This window comes from Callospermophilus lateralis, chromosome 14, assembly GCF_048772815.1.
Source record: "Callospermophilus lateralis isolate mCalLat2 chromosome 14, mCalLat2.hap1, whole genome shotgun sequence".
NCBI lineage: Eukaryota > Metazoa > Chordata > Mammalia > Rodentia > Sciuridae > Callospermophilus > Callospermophilus lateralis.
The window spans coordinates 59790888-59812168 of record NC_135318.1 but is presented as its reverse complement, the minus strand read 5'-3'; the positions used below and the strand labels follow the sequence as shown (position 1 = coordinate 59812168).

Sequence of the window (21281 nt, the reverse complement as noted above, 5' to 3'; positions counted from 1 at the left end):
CCTGCTCTCTAAAGCTTTTAACTATACCCCCTGGGAAATACTGGCTCCCCCTAACATCTGTCCTCGTTGAAAAGACCCGAGACCCAACCAGAGGGAGGAAACAGGAGAAAGAACCGGGGATCTGCAGTAGTCGGACAGCACCTGGACTGGAGTCGGGGACCCGAAGGCGAGCATACACCCACAAGCCTTGAAGGCGCGCTTTTTAGCTGTCAGGTCCCGCGACAAGCCGCGCGCAGAGCAGCGCGCTCTGGGTCCTGGGTCCCCGCGACCCTTCGGCCGCCCCACACCCCACCGCGGCCGCCTCACCTCCGAAGAGGTACTCTCGCTCTGTGAGTAGCGCGGCCTCGGCGGTGGCAATGGGGGAAAAGTCACGCCGGGGCGTGCCAGCAGCCAAGCCTTGGCCTCCTCATCTTCCTCGTCGTCCGTACTTTCCAGTGGCTGGTACTGGTAGTTTAAGCCGGAGTCCAACTCGGGCTCCCGCTCGGACTCCCGCTCCGGCCCCGGCCCCGCCTCCTCCTCCACCTCTTCCACCTCTTTCACCTCCTCCACCTTCCCCATCACGGTCTCTTCGGAGTTCGGGGCCCTATCCGTCTGCGCCGCGGTCGCTGCCGCCACCTCCGCCTCCTCCTCCTCCTCCAGCTCGCCAGGCCACGGCAGATCTTCAGGCTCCATGTTGGCTTCTCGCTCCGGGCGGCTGAGGAGGAGGGGGGGGGAGGGGAGGGGAGGGGAAGAGGGCTCGCTGGCGGTTGTGGCCTTGCGCAGGCGCAAATACCGCCACCGCCTCCCACGGGGCGGGGCTGGGAGAGAGCGCGGGTTGCTAAGGACGCCCCGCGGGGCGGGCGAGAAGGCCCCAGGTGGGGGGAATCTCGAGAGGCGACTACACCGCTTCGCCCCGTCACCGGCTGAGACCTTGCTCATAGTACTGTAAGCTCACAATAAACCCGGACTGGGCTCCTATTGGGCGCGGAGGGACCCATACAGAGAGAATTTAGCCTCGATTTTTGATCTTGCACCGAGGAGAGGTCAGACCCTAGGGTAAATTATAGATTTTTAAAGGTTTGGTGCCATTGTGACAGGCTGTATAGGGGGCGCTTGAAAACTAACGTAGAGAGGAGCGGGTTAAGAAAAGAATAGAGTGGTGGCATCGGAAGATGGGAGTTAAAATCCTGGTATGACCACTTACAGTGTAGCTCTAAGTATCTACAAAATGGTAATAGGATGATTGTGCTAATTAAAGGAACTAATCAATGTAGAAATAGGGGAGGGGGAGGGGAAGGAAAGTATACCTACTGTTAGACAATATTATTATTACCAAATCAGTATAAACTCAGCAGTGATGAAAATTGAAGATTAATGACCTGTGGCCTGACTTTGTCTCCCGTTGACTAAAAAGGGGATAGGATGGAATTGAGAAATTTATGGCATCTGGGAACTGGCCTAACACTAATAGATTCTGTGTTAGTAGGAGCTGGCATGGCATCCTTTTATTAAGCCCAAACGTGCTCACAAGACAGTCGTTTTTTTTTTTTTTTTTTTAGTTGTAGTTGGACACAATATCTTTATTTTATTTTTTTATTTCTATGTGGTGCTGAGGATCGAACCCAGCGCTTGGCATGTTCCAGGTGAGCTCTCTATCGCTGAGCCCCAGCCCCAGCCCCAAAGACACTGTCTTAATCTGTTTTCTGTTGCTAGTAACAAAATGTCACTGAGTATGTCTTAAATAAAGAGGTTTATTTGGGTTCACATTTCAGGAGGTCCAAAGCCAAAGGACGGTATTCAATGATGACCTTGTTAGCAGAGTCCTGAGGCAGTGCAGGGAATCACATAGCAAGAGGCACATGTTGTGTGTATATTCTCTCTCTACCCCTCCCCCATTATCTATCTTTCTATCTCCCCCCCTTATAAAGCCACCTGTATTCAATAATAGAGACTCCACCCTGATGACCTTATCTAATTCTGGTCATCTCCTAAAAGCCCCTCCCCTAAACACCATAGTTAGATTGTTTCCACTCTCTTAATACCTCATAGTGGTGATTAAACTCCAATATGAGTTTCAAAGGGGACAAATCATATTCATATCATAATAAACTCGAACATCATGCAAGGTCATTCTGTGACTGTGGTAAAGTGAGGCAAAAAGCAAGACCACTACATAACCTCATTTAAGCACAGACAAAAATGATGTTGCTATGCAAATCACAAACATGCCAAACATCTTTCTCTTTAGTCTCATTTAAGCATTTTACTAATTAACAGCTCTGGCATCACTATATTCTTCCCTTCTTCTAGGTAAGATTCATTAAGATATTCAATCATAAAATTACCTCTGTCCTTGACAGCATCCATTTCCAAACAAAGCCCTGCCTTTTTGGGGAAAAAAAAAAAAAATTAAGCCTGCTTCTTTAAACCTTCCCCTCAAATCACCTAACATGATCCTAATGTATTCTCCCTTGCAACAAACAAATCCAACTTTGTGTTTCTGGTGATCTTTGGCCAAAGACCAGTGATAAAAGATGGTGATGATATAAGTTCTGTGACAATTTCAAATTTACTATGAGTGGGGTGCATGCCCACTTACAGAATTCTGATTTCTGCTCTGAAGCACAGTACCTCCTCATCAAAGATTTATTAAGGCTTTTGTAGTTTCCAGGCTGCCTTCTAGTACCAATCTCCATGGCCAAGTAAATGCCCTGGTGGTCTTTCCTCTGGTACTCATAACAGTAGGCGTTAAGATGGAGTTGCCAAAGGATAGCAGCAGAGAGTTCTCAGTCAGTGAAGTACAGAGCAATCTGACAACCCAGGCCTTGTCATTCAGACTCTTCCTATTACCTGTGTTTCCTGCTCGTTACCCCCTTGGGAGGTTCAACTCTTGCCCAAATGAATATTCAGACATTCCTGTTTATCTGGGATGTTGATTCTGAGTACCATGTATCTTTTCGTTTCTTGGCTCCATTTGCTCTCAGAGCCATTTAGATATATGTTTGAGATCTTCTCAGGGAAAGATATGGTAGAGAGTTTTGGAGGCATCAGAAACTGCTCCCCCAACACATACACTTTTTTTGAAACTTTTTTTTTTAGTTGTAAATAGACACAATACCTTTATTTTATTTATTTTTATATGGCACTGAGGATCACTGAACACAATGCCTCACACATGCTAGGCAAGTGCTATACCACTGAGCCACAACCCCAGCCCCAACACATACACTTTTATCACTCAAAAATCACTGCATAATTCCATCTCTGGCCCAAATGTAGGTAGGTAGGTAGGTAGATAGATAGATAGATAGATAGATAGATAGGTACATAGAGTTTTTATACTGCCTAAGATTATGGCAAAAGACTCTAGCTAAAAATGGTAAGCATAAATTAAGGTCTGATGTGCTCTGAAGGGAAAAATTACCATTATTTATAATAGTTATCTGTCAAGGCAGAAGCCCAAAGAATTAGAAAAAGATAGGTCAAGACCCATGGGGAGGATAGGACCTATCCATACAATTTGAACAGAGGGTCCTGATTCTAGGACTTACACATGATTTGGGTTCCCAATTTTCACCTCCCATAGCAGGAATGCACCCAAATGTATTTTGGTATTATTTATATACATAAAAACTTAGAGTCAGACAACCCAAAATAAAGTCGATTCCTACTGCCTTATGTCTAATCTACATACAGACCCAAGGAGCTACTCAGATTGGACCTGCCTTACTCATAGTGCAGCTCTTTCTTCATGTAGATGCCAAGAGACGATGAAAGAATGACACCATTATGTTCTCCCTTTCTTCCTCCTCCTCTTCTTATTCATCCTCTTTCTTCTTCTTAGTTCTCCTCCCTCTCTACCAACTCTTCCTCCCCTTCTTCCTCATCTTCCTCCTCCTCTTATTCTCTCTCTCTCTCTCTCTCTCTCTCTCTCTCTCTCTCTCTCCTTCTGAATAAACAGAGGTGATGGAAGCAAAAATCTATTACAGAGGAAAGATATCTTAATTAGGGTTTTGAAGTTCAACTACAAGGCAAAGGGCAGATTTAAGGAAAAAATTAAGAAACTGGTCCATTAAAAATCTAAAAGGCTGGGATTGGGGCTCAGCAGTAGAGCACTTGCCTAGCATGTGCAAACCCCTGGGTTCAATCCTCAGCACCACATAAAAATAAATAAATAAAGGTATTGTGTCCAACTAACTGAAAAATAAGTTTTTAAAAAAATCTAAGACTGGAGCACATGCACACCCCTACAGGGCCTTCAAATTCGTTATTCCTACATACCCATTATTCCCTCTTTTATTTCATTAAGATTTCTGATCAAATTCAGAGGTCTTCTCTGATCACCCATCTAAGATGTAAGTAAGACATCTATCTCTATATTCTCCATCATACTCCAGCCAACTTCTCTGCTTGATTCTTATTTATATATCTATCATTAACCAACATTCCATGTGTTTATCTATTTTGTCTACACCCACTAGAATATAAGCTTCACGGGGCTGGGGATGTGGCTCAAGCGGTAGTGCGCTCGCCTGGCATGCGTGCGGCCCAGGTTCGATCCTCAGCACCACATACAAACAAAGATGTTGTGTCCGTCGAGAACTAAAAAAATAAATAAATATTTTTTAAAAAAGAATATAAGCTTCACAAAAGCAGAAAGCCTGTTTCATAGCATTAACTGTAACACCCAGAATTATGCCTGCCATGGAGTTGTCCTCAATATTTGCCCAATGAAGGAATAAATAAAAGCTATTTAAAATGATAAAATCTCTTTTATGAAAGGAGCACAAAAAAAAAAAAATACTCTTTCACTCTCCAACCCCATTACCTTCTGTTGCCCAAATCTCCTTAGGATCTAAAAACTAAAGGGCAAATGCCTGGAATATCTTGGATATCTTAGCCCATGTCCTTCCCATTCCAGATGTTAAATAAGTTTAATATCACCAATATCTGGAGGCAAAGAAGAGATGAGGTCCCATATGAAGAAATATTAGAGCTGATGAATTGGGAGATTACTATTAATGTAGGCAAAAAAAAAAACATTATGAAACTTCAGCTTATGGGAACTATGCTAAAAGCAACCCAGGGAAAGGGTCTCTGACAACCCTTGCCGTGACCTGCACAACTGAACCCTAGAAACCAGCAAGGGATGATGGGGGATTAAGAAAAACACACACACAGAGATTGAGGAAAAGGTAGGATCAGATGGAACACTGCACTCTGATGGAGAAACAGTGACTCTAGAGCTGGCCTAGCAGGTTTATTTATATAGGGTCTCATAATCAAGAGGTTAAGGACTACAGAGGCATTGTTCTTTGTGCACTAGAAAGTTACAGGGCTAGAAACATTCTTATAGCTATTTCATTGTTGCAATGCTTGGAGCTTCCTGAAGCACTTCAGGAAACCCATTCTCTAAAATTACCATTAAGCAGGTGGACTCAGAAATAGCAGCTGGTGAAACATTATGGTCGTCTCCTCAAGCTCAGAATTTCTCTATCCCTGGAAGCTATGTGCCTGAGGTCAAGGTGGAGACTGATAAGACTCTGGCACAGAGCCTCTTTGCTGTGTCACCATTACAACTAGGCATCCTGTACCCTTGCACAGAAATATTAGCAGGCATGCCACAGCCATGAAGCAGTCAGGAACCTCCAATCTCAGTCACCACATTCCACAAACCATTAAGCCAGAACATTCTGAGAACATGGAAAAAAACAGCAGTGACGGGAGCTATCAAAATGAGCCACTGCCTATGATAGGTGAAATGCAGATGATCGCTATCAGGGTATTAATTCTCTGATTGGGTTAAGACTCTCACAACCCAATCATTGCTCCTCTGAAGCTTCTTGCATTGTCTCACATGTGAGCTTTTAGGACATACCTCACATCCAAACCATAACATTGGGCTAACTTCCTGGACAGATTGCTGCAGGTTGTGAGTCAGAATTTTACCTTTATATATAGTTTGATCATTATCTGTATGTTCAATCTCTCATACTCAACCAATATTTATTGTGCAGAAATCAAGTGCCAGTCACTTTGCCAGAAGCTAAAGTAACAGAAATTGGATGATACCTTCCTCCTTTTAGAGGATTGAGTTTGATCAGCAGAAATCACAGTATCTAGGTTTGCTTCCACTGGATTCCTAGAACCATCTTGGGGATATTTTTCATGAAGCCACTCATAAAATTATTTTCTTAGTCTTTTGGGTTGCTGCAACAAAAGACCACAGATTAGATAGCTTATAAACAACACAAATATATTTCTCACAGTTCTGGAGGAGGGGAAGTCCATGATCAAGGTATCAATATTTCCTCCTTGACTGTATTTATGTCACTGTAAATTCACATGGTTAAAGGGATGAGGGAGCTCTGCTGGTCCTCTTTTATAAGAGAACTAATTATTTTCCAAAGCCTCCACCTCCTAATATTATCACTTTGTGTTAAAATTTCCATACATGCATTGAGGAACACAAATGTTCAAAGGATACCAATTATGAATTAATAACTTTGACAATCCTCATACACAGTAATAACATAAGATCAACTCTCTTTTCTCTGTGAAATATCAAGGGAGATCAGCTATTGAGAGTGCAGGGCAGATAGAGTAGAATGTTTACTAAGGTTAGGGAGGTATAGAAATGTTAATGAATTGCTGAGAACACCACTGAGAAGGGAAGGTACCAATACTCAGTACAGCACCAGTCTAAACATAGACTGGTGCTGTACTGAGAAATATAAGCCACATGAGGGTGACTATTCCTTTAATCTAGCAAATATATCTCAAAACACCTTCATTTCTCTTTCTCCTGGTAGGCATTCCCTAGCAGGCCACAAGAATCTCTTGCCTGGACCACTGGTGGTCTCTTCCTTGGTCCCCTGCCCCCCATTCCTGCCCTTACAATCCATTCTTCCCTCAATAGCCTAAATGACTCTCAAAATACAAATGGATTCACCTTTTGCTGTTACTTAAATATCCATCAGTCCTACCAGTTGTGTGCAGAATAAAATCTAAATTCTTTAGCATAGCCTGCATTCTTGCCTACTTCTCCAACCTAATTTGGCACTTCTCTCCTACTTGCTCGGTAACACCAGTCTCACTGGCCTCCTTTACGTCCTTGAACATTCCCCTTACAGCCATTCTCTTGGCTTGTAATTCGTATTTTAGCTTCTTTAACTGAAGTGAGCTGCCCCCAGTTGCACAGCATGACATTTTCTTCATAGCACATTTAACACTCTGGGTTTACTCTTAATTTTGTTCTATTTCTTTCTACTAGAATATAAGCCACATGAGGGTAGCATCTTTTTCATTCTTTTCTACTAATTTATCACTAATGACTAGCATATTATGAGAACTCAGAAAATGCAAGTAAATGAATTAATGTTGTAGACGTGGAGAAGATAACCAAAGAAGTGATCTAAGTTGAGAAGTTACAGAACAAATTCAATGGAAAGATCAAGTGCAAGAGAAAGATTAGAGTGATTTAGAGGGTCTAGAGTAGAAATTTGTCAAATGTTTGGCTGTTCAGACTCTGTATGTTCTTATTTCCCATTGTACAGCACTAGTGGGATATGGTACTTCCCCATGCACTTCAGAATCTCCTAGTAGCCAGAGCCTGTATATATGACCTAGATTTTATTCACTTTAGACATTCCCATCTATTGACTTTGACTCTCAAGGGGTAAAGCAGGAGCTCTTCAAATCTTGGTTTCAAAGCATAGTCTGGGAACCAGTCCTATTGACATTACTTGGGACCATTAGAAATGTAGACTTTCGGGGCCCAGTCAGATTTAATGAATCCAAATTGTAACAAGATCCCAGGTGATTTATGGGCACATTAAAGTTTGAAAAGCACTGGCTTAGAAGAAATTAGAGTCCAGCAGAAGTAACAACCAAAGAAGCAAAGGAGTCACACCAACAGGCAGAGTTATTCTCACCAACTGGTTGCTATGGCATGACTTTAATTATGAGTACCACTCCCCAGTCTTCCTTAGTTCTTGTACCTACTGATACTTAGTACCCTGCAACAAATAATCACAATAGCTCAGTGACCTATAATAAAAAGCATTGTTTCTTACTCCTATGCTGGTCACTTACCTGGGGAAATCTGTTTCAGGCTACAGTATGTGAGTTGGCTGGAGTGACTCTACTCCACAAGTCTTTCATTTCTGGTTACCCAGAAAATGCTCCTTCCATAACAGAGGTCAGAAGTGAGTAGGAACACCAATGCTGCTTGAGACTGTAAGCACACTGCTACTTCTTCCCACATGTCACTGGCCAAAGAAAATCACACAGGAAAATCCAATGTTATTTCTCCTATGAAGGTTGACACAAGAAAGGAAATAAATATTATTTGCTAAGTGGTAAACCTAATATCTGGTTTCCAGCTTTTCCACTATCTAGGAGTCCCATGACATCCTTCCAGCAGGATCATTTTCTGCTGAAGCTAGCCAGAGTCAGTTTCTGTTGCTTGAAGCCAAAACCTCTCACTGATCCAAAGAATGAAGCTTGGGCCATATAGAGAAGGAGGTGGAACCCAGGGATGGAGCTGTCAAATTTGGAGAAGGGGCATGTGGAGACCAGAGTGCACAACATATCTCTAAGGGGAAAAAGAAATTGCATAAAGGAATAAGGGGGGGGGGGAGAGGAGGTTCTGACTGAAGACTAAAATACTGGAGGTTTTTTGTTTGTTGTTTTCCGTTCTTCTCCTTAGGTCTTTGCATGTAAATTGGCAAAAAACCCTGCCATTCCTGAAAAAGTAAAGGTGCCTTCCAGCTATGGCTCCTACAGCATGTCACCCCTACCAGTCCCTCCAGATGTCTAAAATATTAGGGTTTTCAAAGACCAATGTGTGGCTATAAGAATGGGTTCCAAAAATAGATCATTCAAGATGGACACACTATCTGGATAGAGAGAAGATGAGTTAGATGCTGCTCCTATTCAGATAGGTGACACAGGCCATATAGATATCAAAGGAACAGGAAGAAAAAGAAGACTGTTTTCTTCAGTGCTAGGCACTATCATGGGTATTTACAAGTATTGCCTCCTCTTGCCTTCACAATTCGTCAGTGCATTTCACAGACAAGGAAATAAAGGTCAGATAAGTCAAATAATTTCCCCAAAATAGTCCCATCAGTAAGAAGAGGTGTTAAAGGCAAGTCTCTTCTGTCTGGCTGCAAAATCTATGCTCCTTACCACTGAACCATACAGTGTAGAAGCTTCTAGTGAGAGAGTAAGAGCAAGCACAGCCCAACTTGGAAAAGTATCAATTTCCCTTGCAATGACAATCATGTTCAAAGGAGCAAGACACAGATGTCAGTTAAGGATCGGAGGAGATGAGAGGTTGTAGGGTCAGGGAAGTTTGTCTACAATTGCAGGACAGATTTGGAGGAATTATGTCAGCAATGGAAGATGAGCCAGAGAAGAAAACTTGCAGAAATAGGTCCTGCAGAGGGGAAATGGGAGGAGCTTACATTTTCAGATTGTGGTTGAGGATGAAAAGACTTAGGGGCATGGAACTGGTTTCCATCATAGATCATTTCCTACAGGGGAGCAAGAGTAATATGGTTAAATCATTAATTAGAACAGTTCATGTCTGTATTCAAAACCCTGAAAGGACTTTCAAATGCACTCATAATAAAATCCAGAATCCATAGTTTCCTGGCCTATAAGAGCCTACGTGATCTGTTTTCCACTTAGGTATAAACTGCCCAGCCCCCTTGCTTACTCCATTCCATCCATGTTGATCTCCTTACTGTCCCTCAACATGCAAAGCACATTCCCACCTCAGGGCTCTTGAACTGGCTTTTCTCACTACCTGGAACATAACCTCCACAGAGTTTCTGCTCGCTGTATCAGTACATTCATGCCCCAACCCAAGCTTTATTTTTCTTATTAACACTTATCAGAACCCAACACTTATTTATTTATTGTTTATCACCCTCCCCTCCACTAGAATGCAAGGTCCATGAGAGAAGAGTTTGTCTTCTTTAGGTATTACTGTACATCTAGCATCTAAAATAGTCTCCGACATTTAAGGAAAGGAGGCGCTGGGTAAACACTATTGAATAAAATGAATGGAGATCAAATTGTATTGGCTAGTTGAAAGATTCTAAATAGAATTTGGAATAAATTTAGTTTCCCCTGGAGCTGATATAGATGTCTGCCTACTGAAGAACTTTTGATTTCCTCTCCCAGCTGGCTCCTGGGGACAATAAGTAGGCGGAAAATGAAGTGCATCTCCAGGTGTTTGAGTAGGTGGAGGGGAAGCTGATTATGACTTGCAGCTGACTCCTGGTGGCAAACCCTCCCTAGGATGAATCATTTCCACTGATGGCTAAACTAATCCATTAATAGCTTCATTTTTGTAATCAGAAAAAAAGTTATAAAAGTTAATATATGGCATATGTAAAGAGAAATTTAGTCTTATATATGTACATACATGCATGCCCATGCCTGTGTATATATAGAGAAATCAATAGACATAAACTGATAAGGACAACATGAAATAGATAAAAACTTCCTATTCCTATGAATATGAAATTACTGTCTCTTCCATGACATAAGGGGCCCATGTCCTTAACTCACTCCTCTAAAGCTGGCTTACAGCTCTTGTCAGCAACTAGGTGCTTAACAGAGGAAGTAACCAGATCTAACTTAGTGGAGGGAAGTCCATACATTTTAGCTCACCTAGAGTATCTAACCCTGCCACCAGCACCACTTTGTTAAGATGACCAGTTGAGCATGCTCTGGAGTACATTGTAGACACCTGCTCCCCAGTTCCCTAGAACTCTACAGTTTCTCCACTGGGTTCCATGGGCTATTACTCTTCTCTCCCCAAATATAAAATGAAGTCTCACTGCCTTTTGAATTATCCAGTCTGATGGTCAATTACAAATATCTCACATTTTGAGGACCATTTGCTTAGAACTCATTATCAGGTATCAATTTCTGTATCAGCATTCTTTGGTTATATGCAATAGAAGTGACTCCTCAGGGCTGGGCATGGTGGTGCACACCTGTAATCCCAGAGGCTTAGGAGGCTGGGGCAGGATGATCCTAAGTTCAAAGCCAGCCTCAGCAATTTACCAAGGCACTAAGCAACTTAGAGAGATCCTCAAAATAAAATAAATAAAACATGTGCTTTGCATGTTGAGGTGGTTGAGCATCCTGAGTTAAATCCCCATCTAAAGAAGGAGAAGAAAGAGGAGGAGGAGGAGGAGGAGGAGGAGAAGAGAGTTCTTGGATAAACTTAATTTAAAAAAGAAATTTAGGACTGGGACCGTACCTCAGTGGCAGAGCACTTGCCTAACATGCATGAGGCACTGGGTTTGATCCTCAGCACCACATAAAAATAAACAAATCAAATAAAGGCATTCAGTCCATCTGCAACTATAGAAAAAAATTTAAAAAAAAATTTACTGGAAAGATGTAATCTAACTCATCATGCAAATCAGAACTACTCAGGCAATTCACAGAATTGTGGAAGTTAATAAAATTGTTGGTTTTAACATATTAATCAGATAACCAAAATATCTACCTTATAAAAGAAAAAACTTACAAAGAAAGTTAAAAATATATGTTTCAAACTAGATTATCTAATTACATATGCATATGTGTAATAAAAGGAACAATAAGATGGTTCCAAGAGTCCCCATTTCTGCAGCTGGGCACAAATTATAGAACATTACTATAATACTATTCCTACTCCATGTTCCCTTTTCTTTCTCTGCAACTCACTGAGTTAGGTCTTTTACCCATTTGTTGTCCAAAAACTTCAACTCTTATTTATATAGTATTGCTATAGTCTTTCATAAAATTTTATGACTAGATATGCCATTCCTAGGAAGTGTCCCAGAAGATCACCTATGTTCCAGATATATTCATCCTTCACTCAAGTATTTGTAGCAATATTTATATTTCCCTTTGATAATCAGGATTTATTACCCCAGCCAAATAGAAACTACCTTTTAGGTCTGTTAATCCAGGTATATGAGGAGTTCAAAATGATCAGGTGACAAATTCAGCTTTCGGTTCCATGAAGACCTTGTTTCCAATTGCAGAAACATTAATTCTTTGGTTACAGAGAACTCTAAATCAAAAGAACCAAAAATTCAAAGAAGAGGAAGCAAACATTTTCCTAATGGATCATTGATATAATATTGAAAAGTAACATTCAACTTCCATTTCTTTAGTTCCCAGAACCATGAATTTTGAATGCAGGAGAAAAAGAGCACTGTATATATTTCAGAACTTGTACAGCACCCATTCCCCCTCCCCTGACTTCCTTGGTTGTCTCCCAGCTGGCTCAGTAACTGAGTCTTAATAGGCCATTTAACTATTCTATAAACCCAGATGTTTCTGAGTGAAAAGTTACATGATAAGACCAGCAATTTCGTTGTGTACCAATGCATTGCCTTGTTATTTTCTCAGTCAGTTTACTAGTTGGTGTTCTCTAGAAAGACAGACCAATAGGATAAATAGAGATGATAGGACATTCATTAGGGAAACGGATTTATGTAGTTATGGAGACTGACAAGCCCCACAACAGGCTGAAGACCCAAGGATGCTGGTGTAGTGTAGCTCAGACGAAGTTGGAAGGCATCAATGCCAGGGAAGCTGATGGGATAACTTTCAACTATAAGCCAAAGGCCTGAGGAAACTGGAATCTGCTGGTGAAAGTTATACAGTTTAAAGGTAAGATCTGATGTCCAGGGAAAGAAAAAGAGTACCCCAGCTCCTGGAGAAAAAGAGGAAATCGGTGTGTTTTTTTGTTTGTTTGTTTGTTTGTTTTTATTCTATTCAGACCCCCAGCTGATTAGAAGTTGCCAGCCCACACTGAGGGCAGATCTTCCCCACTCAGCCACAAACACACACAAAAATCTCATCTGGAATAATTTTCTTTAGTTCATAATTTTCAGTAGGGCAGGGAATCTCCAAATACTTCTATTTAGCCCCCTTCTGCTATGTTAGACATGATTCTATGGGCCAGGGAGAAATGTATATTTCTCTATCAGTAGCTGAAATCTCAGCTTCAACTATAAACTCAAAAACTAGGAAAATAAACACAGGATATATTTGAAAACCCACTGAAAGCTACTGTGAGAACAGTGCTAGCTCTCATAAATCCCACCTTCAATGATGAAACACAGTGGAATTCAGAGTCCTTGGGAATCAAATTTGGTTCAGAGCCAGTAACTAATCATTCCTGAGAGTTCTGGGTATTTCTCTTTCACCAGGTTCAGTTATCATAATAAACAGGCATGAGTCCCTTTAGGAAAGACTAAGAATACTAGTGTGTATCACAGTGTCCTTCCTTAAAGGTCCTGATTGCTCCTTCATTCAGGGGAATCCTGGGACACTGAATTAACTCAGAAATGGAAAAGAGGGTGAGAGGCCATGACTTTTCATTATGATAACTTAAGTCAGAACTCCTTTCATACACGTAAAATTTTTTTCTAGTTTTTAAATTTAATAGGTAGAACCTTAGTGGGCTATTTTGGCCCTGAGTACCCCATGTGAACTACATCAAAGTTTCCTATGGGCCAAGCTATTCTGATTACCACTGTGGCCCTGCTGCCTGTTATTTAGCCAAGTTCAACTTTTCTCCAGTGTTAAATGCCACTCTAAGGCCTCTGCCACTGTAAGATATGTTCATCTTATTAAAGTCAATGAATGCATTTCAAAAGCAGAATTCCTCATCCTTCTTTTATTTTCCATTTACATTTTTGCTTTTCTATGCCATAATGAAAGGAATATTCTGAGTCCTCTCAGGTGATTTATTTAGGAAGGGAGGGGGTAAGTGAAAAATCCACACTTCACAGTTCTAAGAGGAAAATTAATAGCACAGAGAGATTACATTTAAAAATAGATATTAAATAAATAAGCTTATGTTCTACCTCAAGGTCTTAGAAAAGGAAGAATAAACTAATTTCAAAACCAGTAGAAGACAGGAAATAATTAGATCAGAGTCAAACTCAGTGAAATTAAGAATAAGAAAACAATACACAGGATCAATGCAACAAAGAGTTGGTTTTTTGAAAAGATAAATAAGACTTACAAATCCAAACTAACCAAAAGGAAGAGGAAAAGACCAAAATCAACATAATCAGAGGTGGAAAAAGGAGATATCACCACAGACCCTTCTGAAATCTAGAGAAGTATCAGAACCTATTTTGAAAATTTACATCCCAATAATCTGGAAGACATTTCTAGACACATATGACTTGCCCAAGTTGAATCAGGAAGATATAGAAAGCCTAAACAGACCAATATCAATTAATGAAATTGAAATAGCAATTAAAAATCTTCCAAAAAAGACAAGCCTGAGACCAGATGGGTTCTCAACTGAATTCTACAAGACCTTTATAGAAGAATAAACACCATTTTCTTAAATTATTCCATTACATTTAAAAGGAGGAACACTCCCAAAAACATTCACCAGTATAACCCTGTATCTAGACAAAGATGCATCAAGAACAGAAAACTATAGACCAATATTTCTGATAAACACAGATGCAAAAATCATTAATAAAATAGTAGCCAATTTTGATTTGAAAACATATCAAAAAGATAATACACCATGATCAAATGGATTTCATTCTAAGGATTCAAAGATGGTTAACATACGCAAATCAATAAATGTAATTCACCACTTAAACAGAATTAAGGAGCCAGATATGGTGGGCGCATTCCTGTAATCCCTACGACTTTGGAAACTGAAACAGGAGTATCACAAGTTTGAGACCAGCCTCAGCAACTCAGTGAGGCTCTTAGCAACTTAGAGAGAACCTGTCTCAAAAAAAAAAAAAAAAAAAAAAGGCTGGGGACATAGGTCAGTGGTTAAGCACTCCTGTGTTAAAGTAAATAAAATAAAATTAAGGACAAGAACCATATGATCATCACAATAGATGCAGAAAAGTCCAGCACCCATTCATATTAAAAACTCTGGAGAAGCTAGAGACTGAAGGAACTTACCTCAACATCATAAAGTCTATTTATGACAAGCACAAAGCCAACATCATACTGAATGGAGAAAAGAGCATTTCCTCTAAAATCAGGAACAAGACAAGTCTGTCTACTCTCACCACTCCTAGTTAATATAATCCTCAAAACATTGGCCATAGCAATCAGGCAAGAACGTTTCTGATACGAATTTCTGGTTTCTCAACTTCCTTTTACGTAGACCACACCAACTTTCAATCAACTGCCAAACAATTAGACCCTAAAAATTAAATAAACAAATATAAAAGTGTGTTCATTATCTCTTGGACTCTTGTGTGTGCATATGTTATTCATACCTTGTGGAAATAAATTGGAAAGATCCTGCAATTCCTTTGCTAAATAAGGTTTGGCTTTACAAATCATCCCTAGGAAATGAGATAATATGACTCTACTTATATATTTTTTATAGAATAGAAAATAAGAAGTGTATGAGAATTAGTATCCACTTGCAAGAAAACCATCTCAGGTGAAGGTACAGGAACAAGCACATCAGGTGGGGTGAGGTGGTGTGGGAGGGTTTGTACTATCAAGAGAGGCTCAGTGAGGTTTGAAGTACTTTATATTAGCCAGATCCTCCCAAATTTCCCCATTCTAATTCCATGGCACCTACCATCTTTCCCAGTCAGTGCCTTAACTTTTACCTAAAATATCAGGCAACTCATATGGTTTGAATTATGGATCAATCTATGTTAATCTAGCAACCTAGTTAACCTCAGCCACGTAGGACTACTTGAAGAGACTCTTTTAGGGCAGTCATGGGAACTTTCTAGTTCTCTAACCAAACCTTGAAGAAGAATTTAAAATTCTAAACTTTCATTTTCTTTGGGCACCATTAAAAATAGCCATCCCAAGTTGCAACCTTTATTTTCCTTCTTCCCTTCACATGGTCTATTGCAGCAAGCAGTCTTTAGTATTTACTTCTCTACAGGTAAGCACAGACAACAGGTAAAATAATTGATCACCCCATGTATGATGCACTACCAGCAACCCATCCCCTAATGTTAAATACATTGTCACAGCTTTTGACTGCAATCAACTGCTACTGAACGGATAAGCACAACCACCTTCCTGAGGTATTACTGCCTGCAATCACAGCTGATATTGATCAAAGTTCTTTGTTTTAGCCAAAAGAATCTATATGCTAGCATGTTTTAATGAAAATATATTCACTTTAGAATACTGAATAAGAATTTCTGACAAGACTAGGGATGTAGATCATGGTAGAGCTCTTGCCTTAGCATGTGCAGGGCCCTGGGTTCAATCTACAGTATGAAGAAGGAGAAGGAGGGGGAAGAGGAGGAAGAGAATAACAAGAATTACTCTACCTACCATGCAGGGTCTCAGTGGAAATCCCATTCCTACCACTACCGTTAACAGACACGAGGCTATAGACCAGGCAAAAATTCATCAACAAGAAACAAATCATCTACCCAGAGTCAAATGCTTCTGCCATATGATATGTATGGCTACTCCTAACATGGCTTTACAACCTTTCCACTCTCTCTTCTATGGGAAGGCACGCTAGAAGAGAGATAAAATAATGTGGAGTGACTCAATCTTCATTTCTGCAACAATCAGAAACACTTTTGCCCAGTAAATGTACCCCTAGGAGCCGGGAGTGGTGGCACATGCCTGTAATCTCAGCGGCTGTGGAGGCCGAGACAGGAGGATTGCGAGTTCAAAGCCAGCCTCAGCAACAGCAAGGCACTAAGCAACTCAGTGAGACTTTGTCTCTAAATAAAATACAAAATAGGACTGGGGATGTGGCTCAGTGGCCAGATGCCCCTGAGTTCAATCCCTGGTACCCCTCCCAAAAAAAATGTACTCCTAGGAATCTCTCTTAAGGAAACAAAAGTCCTCACATGTGAAGATCTATGTAAGGATATTTATTGCAGATGTTTTGTAATAGCAAAATTCTATAAGCAAAGTGAAGGCCAACACTAAGAATGTTGTTAAAATAATTAGAGTTCAGGGACATCTCTTGAGTGTTACTATTAAAAAGAAAGAAAAAAAGTCCATAAGATGACTTGGAGGGATTTCCTCATGTTGTTGTTGACCAGGAAAAGAAGGTGAAGAAAAGTTTATGTGATGTTTAAAAAATTAACAGAAAACCATATATAATGCTTAATTTGTGATTAATTATATAAATATAATAAGACAAGAAAATATGCACATAGGTTTAAGAATATGGGTCATCTGAGGAGATATAAAATGTCATATGTTTGAGGGAAAGGAGAAGCCTACAAGGAGGGGCACAAGACAGGGAAGAACACAGGTAAATGAGAAAATTATATGATGGATTCTGGGAAGGGGGCAATGGCAGCAGCAGCAAAGTGTTTCAATCTCTAAAAATCTCCAGAGAAAAACAGCAGAACAACTATATAGCAAAACCAAGGCACATGGAAAATATTCACAAGTAGGATTGCAAGGTGTAGCAAATAAAAGTGCAGGATGCTCGGTAAATTTGAATTTCATGTAAACAATAAATTATTTTAAATAAAGGTATATTCCAAATTTTATAAGGAAATAGAAGGACCAGATATAAATTGGGGAGGGAAAAAGTTCCAGAAAATCCCCAAAAGCCAAACATTGTATTTTTTATATATATATTTTTTTATTTTATATGTTCTTTTTAGATATACCTGACAGCAGAATGTATTTTGGCATTACACAAAAACAACAGAAGAGGGAGCTCTGTGAAATTAGAAAAGCTTTCCTGAACTTGTTAGTTTTGCTTTTTTTTTTTTTTTTAATGTGCTGCTTTTTCTTTTTTTTTAATTTTTGATTGTCACATAATTAGTTGTACATATTTATGAGGTAAAATGTGATATTTCAATTCGTATATACATTGTGTAATGATCAGAGTACTTAGCATATCCATCACCTTAAACATTTATCATTTCTTCATAGTGAGAACATTCAAAATCCTATCTTCTAGCTATTTTGAAATATACAATACAAAATTGTTAACTCCAATCAGTCTACCATGCAGAACTTGTTTTTCCTATCTAACTGTAATGTTGTACCCTTCATAACCAATAACCAATCATTCGCCATTCTTCATTTCCACTACCCTCTCCAGCTTCTGGTTACCCCTATTCTATTCTCAACTTCTAAGAGATAGCTTTTTTTTTTTCAATTCCACATGTGAGTGAGATCAATCAGAGTTTATCTTTCTAAGCCTGACTTATTTTGCTTAACATAACCTTCTCCAGGTCCATCAATGCTGTCACACGAAAACTAATTTCACACAAAAATAAGAAATAGAAGCCAAGTGTGGTGGCACATGCCTGTAATCCCAGTGACTCTGGAGAGGCTGAGGCATGAGGATTGTGAGTTAAAGCCAGTCTCATCAACTTAGTAAGGTCCTAAGCAACTCAGTGAGACTCTGTCACTAAATAAAATACAAAATAGGGCTGGGGATGTAGTTCAGTGGTCGAGTGCCCCTGAGTTCATACCCAGTACCAAGAAAAAAAAGAAAAGGAAAGGAAAAGGACAAAAAGAAACAGAACAGCACCAAGATCATATCCCACACAAAACTTTTATTAAAAAAGAGAGAGGGGGGAGCTGGGGTTGTGGCTGAGTGGTACAGCGCTTGCCTAACACATGTGAAGCACTGGGTTCCATCCACAGCACCACATAAAAATAAATAAAACAAAGATTTTTGCCCATCTACAACTAAAAACAGAGAATATGGAACAGAATAACATACTTCAAAGCAATGAAAGAGTGCCAAAAAAGATGTGCCCATGAAAGAGTTAAAAACTGTAACCTATTATTTCAAGACAAGCTAAAGGACATTAAGAAACAACAACATAAACCAGAATTTAAAAAGCTCAAAAATTTGGTGACAAAACTCAAGAAAAGGTAACAAAAGAAAAAATAAATCATTTCATAAGTGAGGACTGAACTATAAAGAGCAAGTAAAAACAACAGATAATTCCTGAAGAGAAATTTCTAGAAAGAGAAAAATTTTAAATCAAAAAGAAATTGAGAGAGATGAAAAGGAAGAGGGAAAGATAAAGGAGATCAATCACAGAGGTAATGGCTCTCTCTAAAGAAGAAAACCAGGAACATGGAATAAATGTTAACCCTACGAATTAAAAGAAAAATCTTTCCTGAAAATTAAAAAATATTTGAAAGTGCATATCGAAAGATCACACCACATGCCAAGATTACTGACCCAGAATACCTAACACCACAACCATACTCTGACAAAGTTCTTTGACTTTAAAGGAAAATAAAAGTTCTCTAGACATCTAGAAGAAATGACCATGTAACTTTTAAGCAAGACAAAATTAGATTGTGGTCAGATTAGTGATCTATGCCAGGGAAAAAGAAAAGGAGTAACATTTAAGATACTCAAGGAAAGACAGTGTGAAACAAGGATTTCATATCCAACAAACATTACTTTCAAGTATGAGGACACAGTCTGTTACCAACTTGTAACTGGGGAATATTATTCTCATGAGCCTTTCCCAAGAAATTTCAGAGAGAACGCTTCAGACCACTAAAATAACTAGAGGGATATGGATATAGGGATAGGTGGCAGGCAATCAATATATAATTACCTGCAGAACCACAAACAGATGAGAGCTAAGAAACCAAGAGTATTATATATAATGGCCATGTGCTCTAAAGGCATACATATGGTACAACTTTAAAATTTTTTCCCTTTTAAAAACAGCTTTATTGAGATATAATTCATGTGCCATATGGTTCACCCATACAAAGTGTACAATTCAGTGTCTTTTAGCGCATTTTCAGAGTTATGCATTTATCACTACAATTTTAAAATATGTTCTTTACCCCCTACTAAGAAATTCCCTATCCCTTAGGTGTCACCTCTTAAACCCCTCACCCTCACCTACCAGCCCTAGGCAATTACTGATCTACTTTATGGTTTTATCTACTCTAGATAGTTTGCACAAATGAAATTAGAGATTATGTGGTTCCCTGTGACTGGTTACTTTCACTGAGTATGTTTTCAAAGTTTATCCATGTTGTAGCATCCATCAGTATTTCATTTTATTTTTTATGACTAAATAATATATCATCATAAGGGTACACCATGTTTTATATATCTGTTCATCAACTGATTGACATTTTATCCTAACTTTTGGCTAATACAAATAATGCTGCTATTAATGTTTACAAGCAAATTTTGTGTGGATATGTTTTCATTTCTCTTGAGTAGATATCTATGAATAGAGTTGCTGGGTCATACGGTAACTCTGTTTAACTTCTTGAGGAACTGTCAGACTATTTTCAAAGCCACTATACCATTTTATGTTCCCATTAGTATTGAGTTGTGGTTCAGTTTCTCCACATCCTTTCTTTTTATAGCCATCCTAGTAGGCATGAAATGGTATCTCATTGTGGTTTTTACATTTCTTTGATGGCTAAAGATGTTGAACATTTTTGCATGTGTTATTCTCCCTTTATACACTTTCTTAAAGACATTTTTTATTGATATCCTTTGCCTATTTTTAAATTGGGCTATTTGTGTCTTTATTATTGAATAGTAATAATTTACATAGATACATGCCCCTTATATATTTTCTCCTATTTGATGGGTTGTCTTTTCACTTTGTTGATAGTATCCTTTGAAGCACATAAGTTTTTTTTAAAAAACCTTTGATGATGTCTAGTTTATCTATTTTTCTTTTTTGTGTTCTTGATATCATATCAAAAAAACTGTCACCTAATCCATGATCACAGAAATTTGCAGAAATTTGAGAGTTTAATTACCTTAGCTCTTTTCTTGTTTTTATCTCCACGTTAACTTTTGTCTGTGGTATAAGATAGGGACCCAACTTCATTCATTTGCTTGTAATACCAAGTTGTCCTGATAGTCCTATTTTTTTTTAAAGAGAGAGACAGAGAGAGAGAGAAAGAGAATTTTTTAATATTTTATTTTTAGTTATCGGCGGACACAACATCTTTGTATGTGGTGCTGAGGATCAAACCCGGGCCGCACACATGCCAGGCGAGCGCACTATCACTTGAGCCACATCCCCAGCCCCTGATAGTCCTATTTTTAAGTGAGGAAGGACAATAGAGAAAATGTTTTCAGCAATCATGTTAGTGGTAGTATTAAAATGGTTCTAACACCCTTGTATGGTTAATGTGAGATTAACAAATGAGTAATTGCAATGTGTTCTAATTGTATCATCCCCTGTATCCTCAAGAACCAAAATTCTTGACTCAAAAGAAAGACGACATCATCATAGAGAAGGCTATAAAAGACTAAGTAAAGGCTCTATAGTCTTGAATAGAAATTGCAAATATTGAATATGAAC

At 39.2% G+C, this 21281-nt stretch overlaps 1 protein-coding gene across 1 annotated transcript in view; it reads right to left on the bottom strand.

Annotated features, from left to right (window-relative positions):
• Alms1 (ALMS1 centrosome and basal body associated protein) overlaps nucleotides 1-672 on the bottom strand; it is a 202822-nt gene extending 202150 nt beyond the window's left edge. Inside the window, exon 1 of the mRNA XM_076833468.2 lies at nucleotides 307-672. Within this exon, the coding sequence (XP_076689583.1) occupies nucleotides 307-672 (366 nt within the window). The remainder of the gene's footprint in view (nucleotides 1-306) is intronic.
• Between the last annotated feature and the right edge of the window lie 20609 nt (nucleotides 673-21281).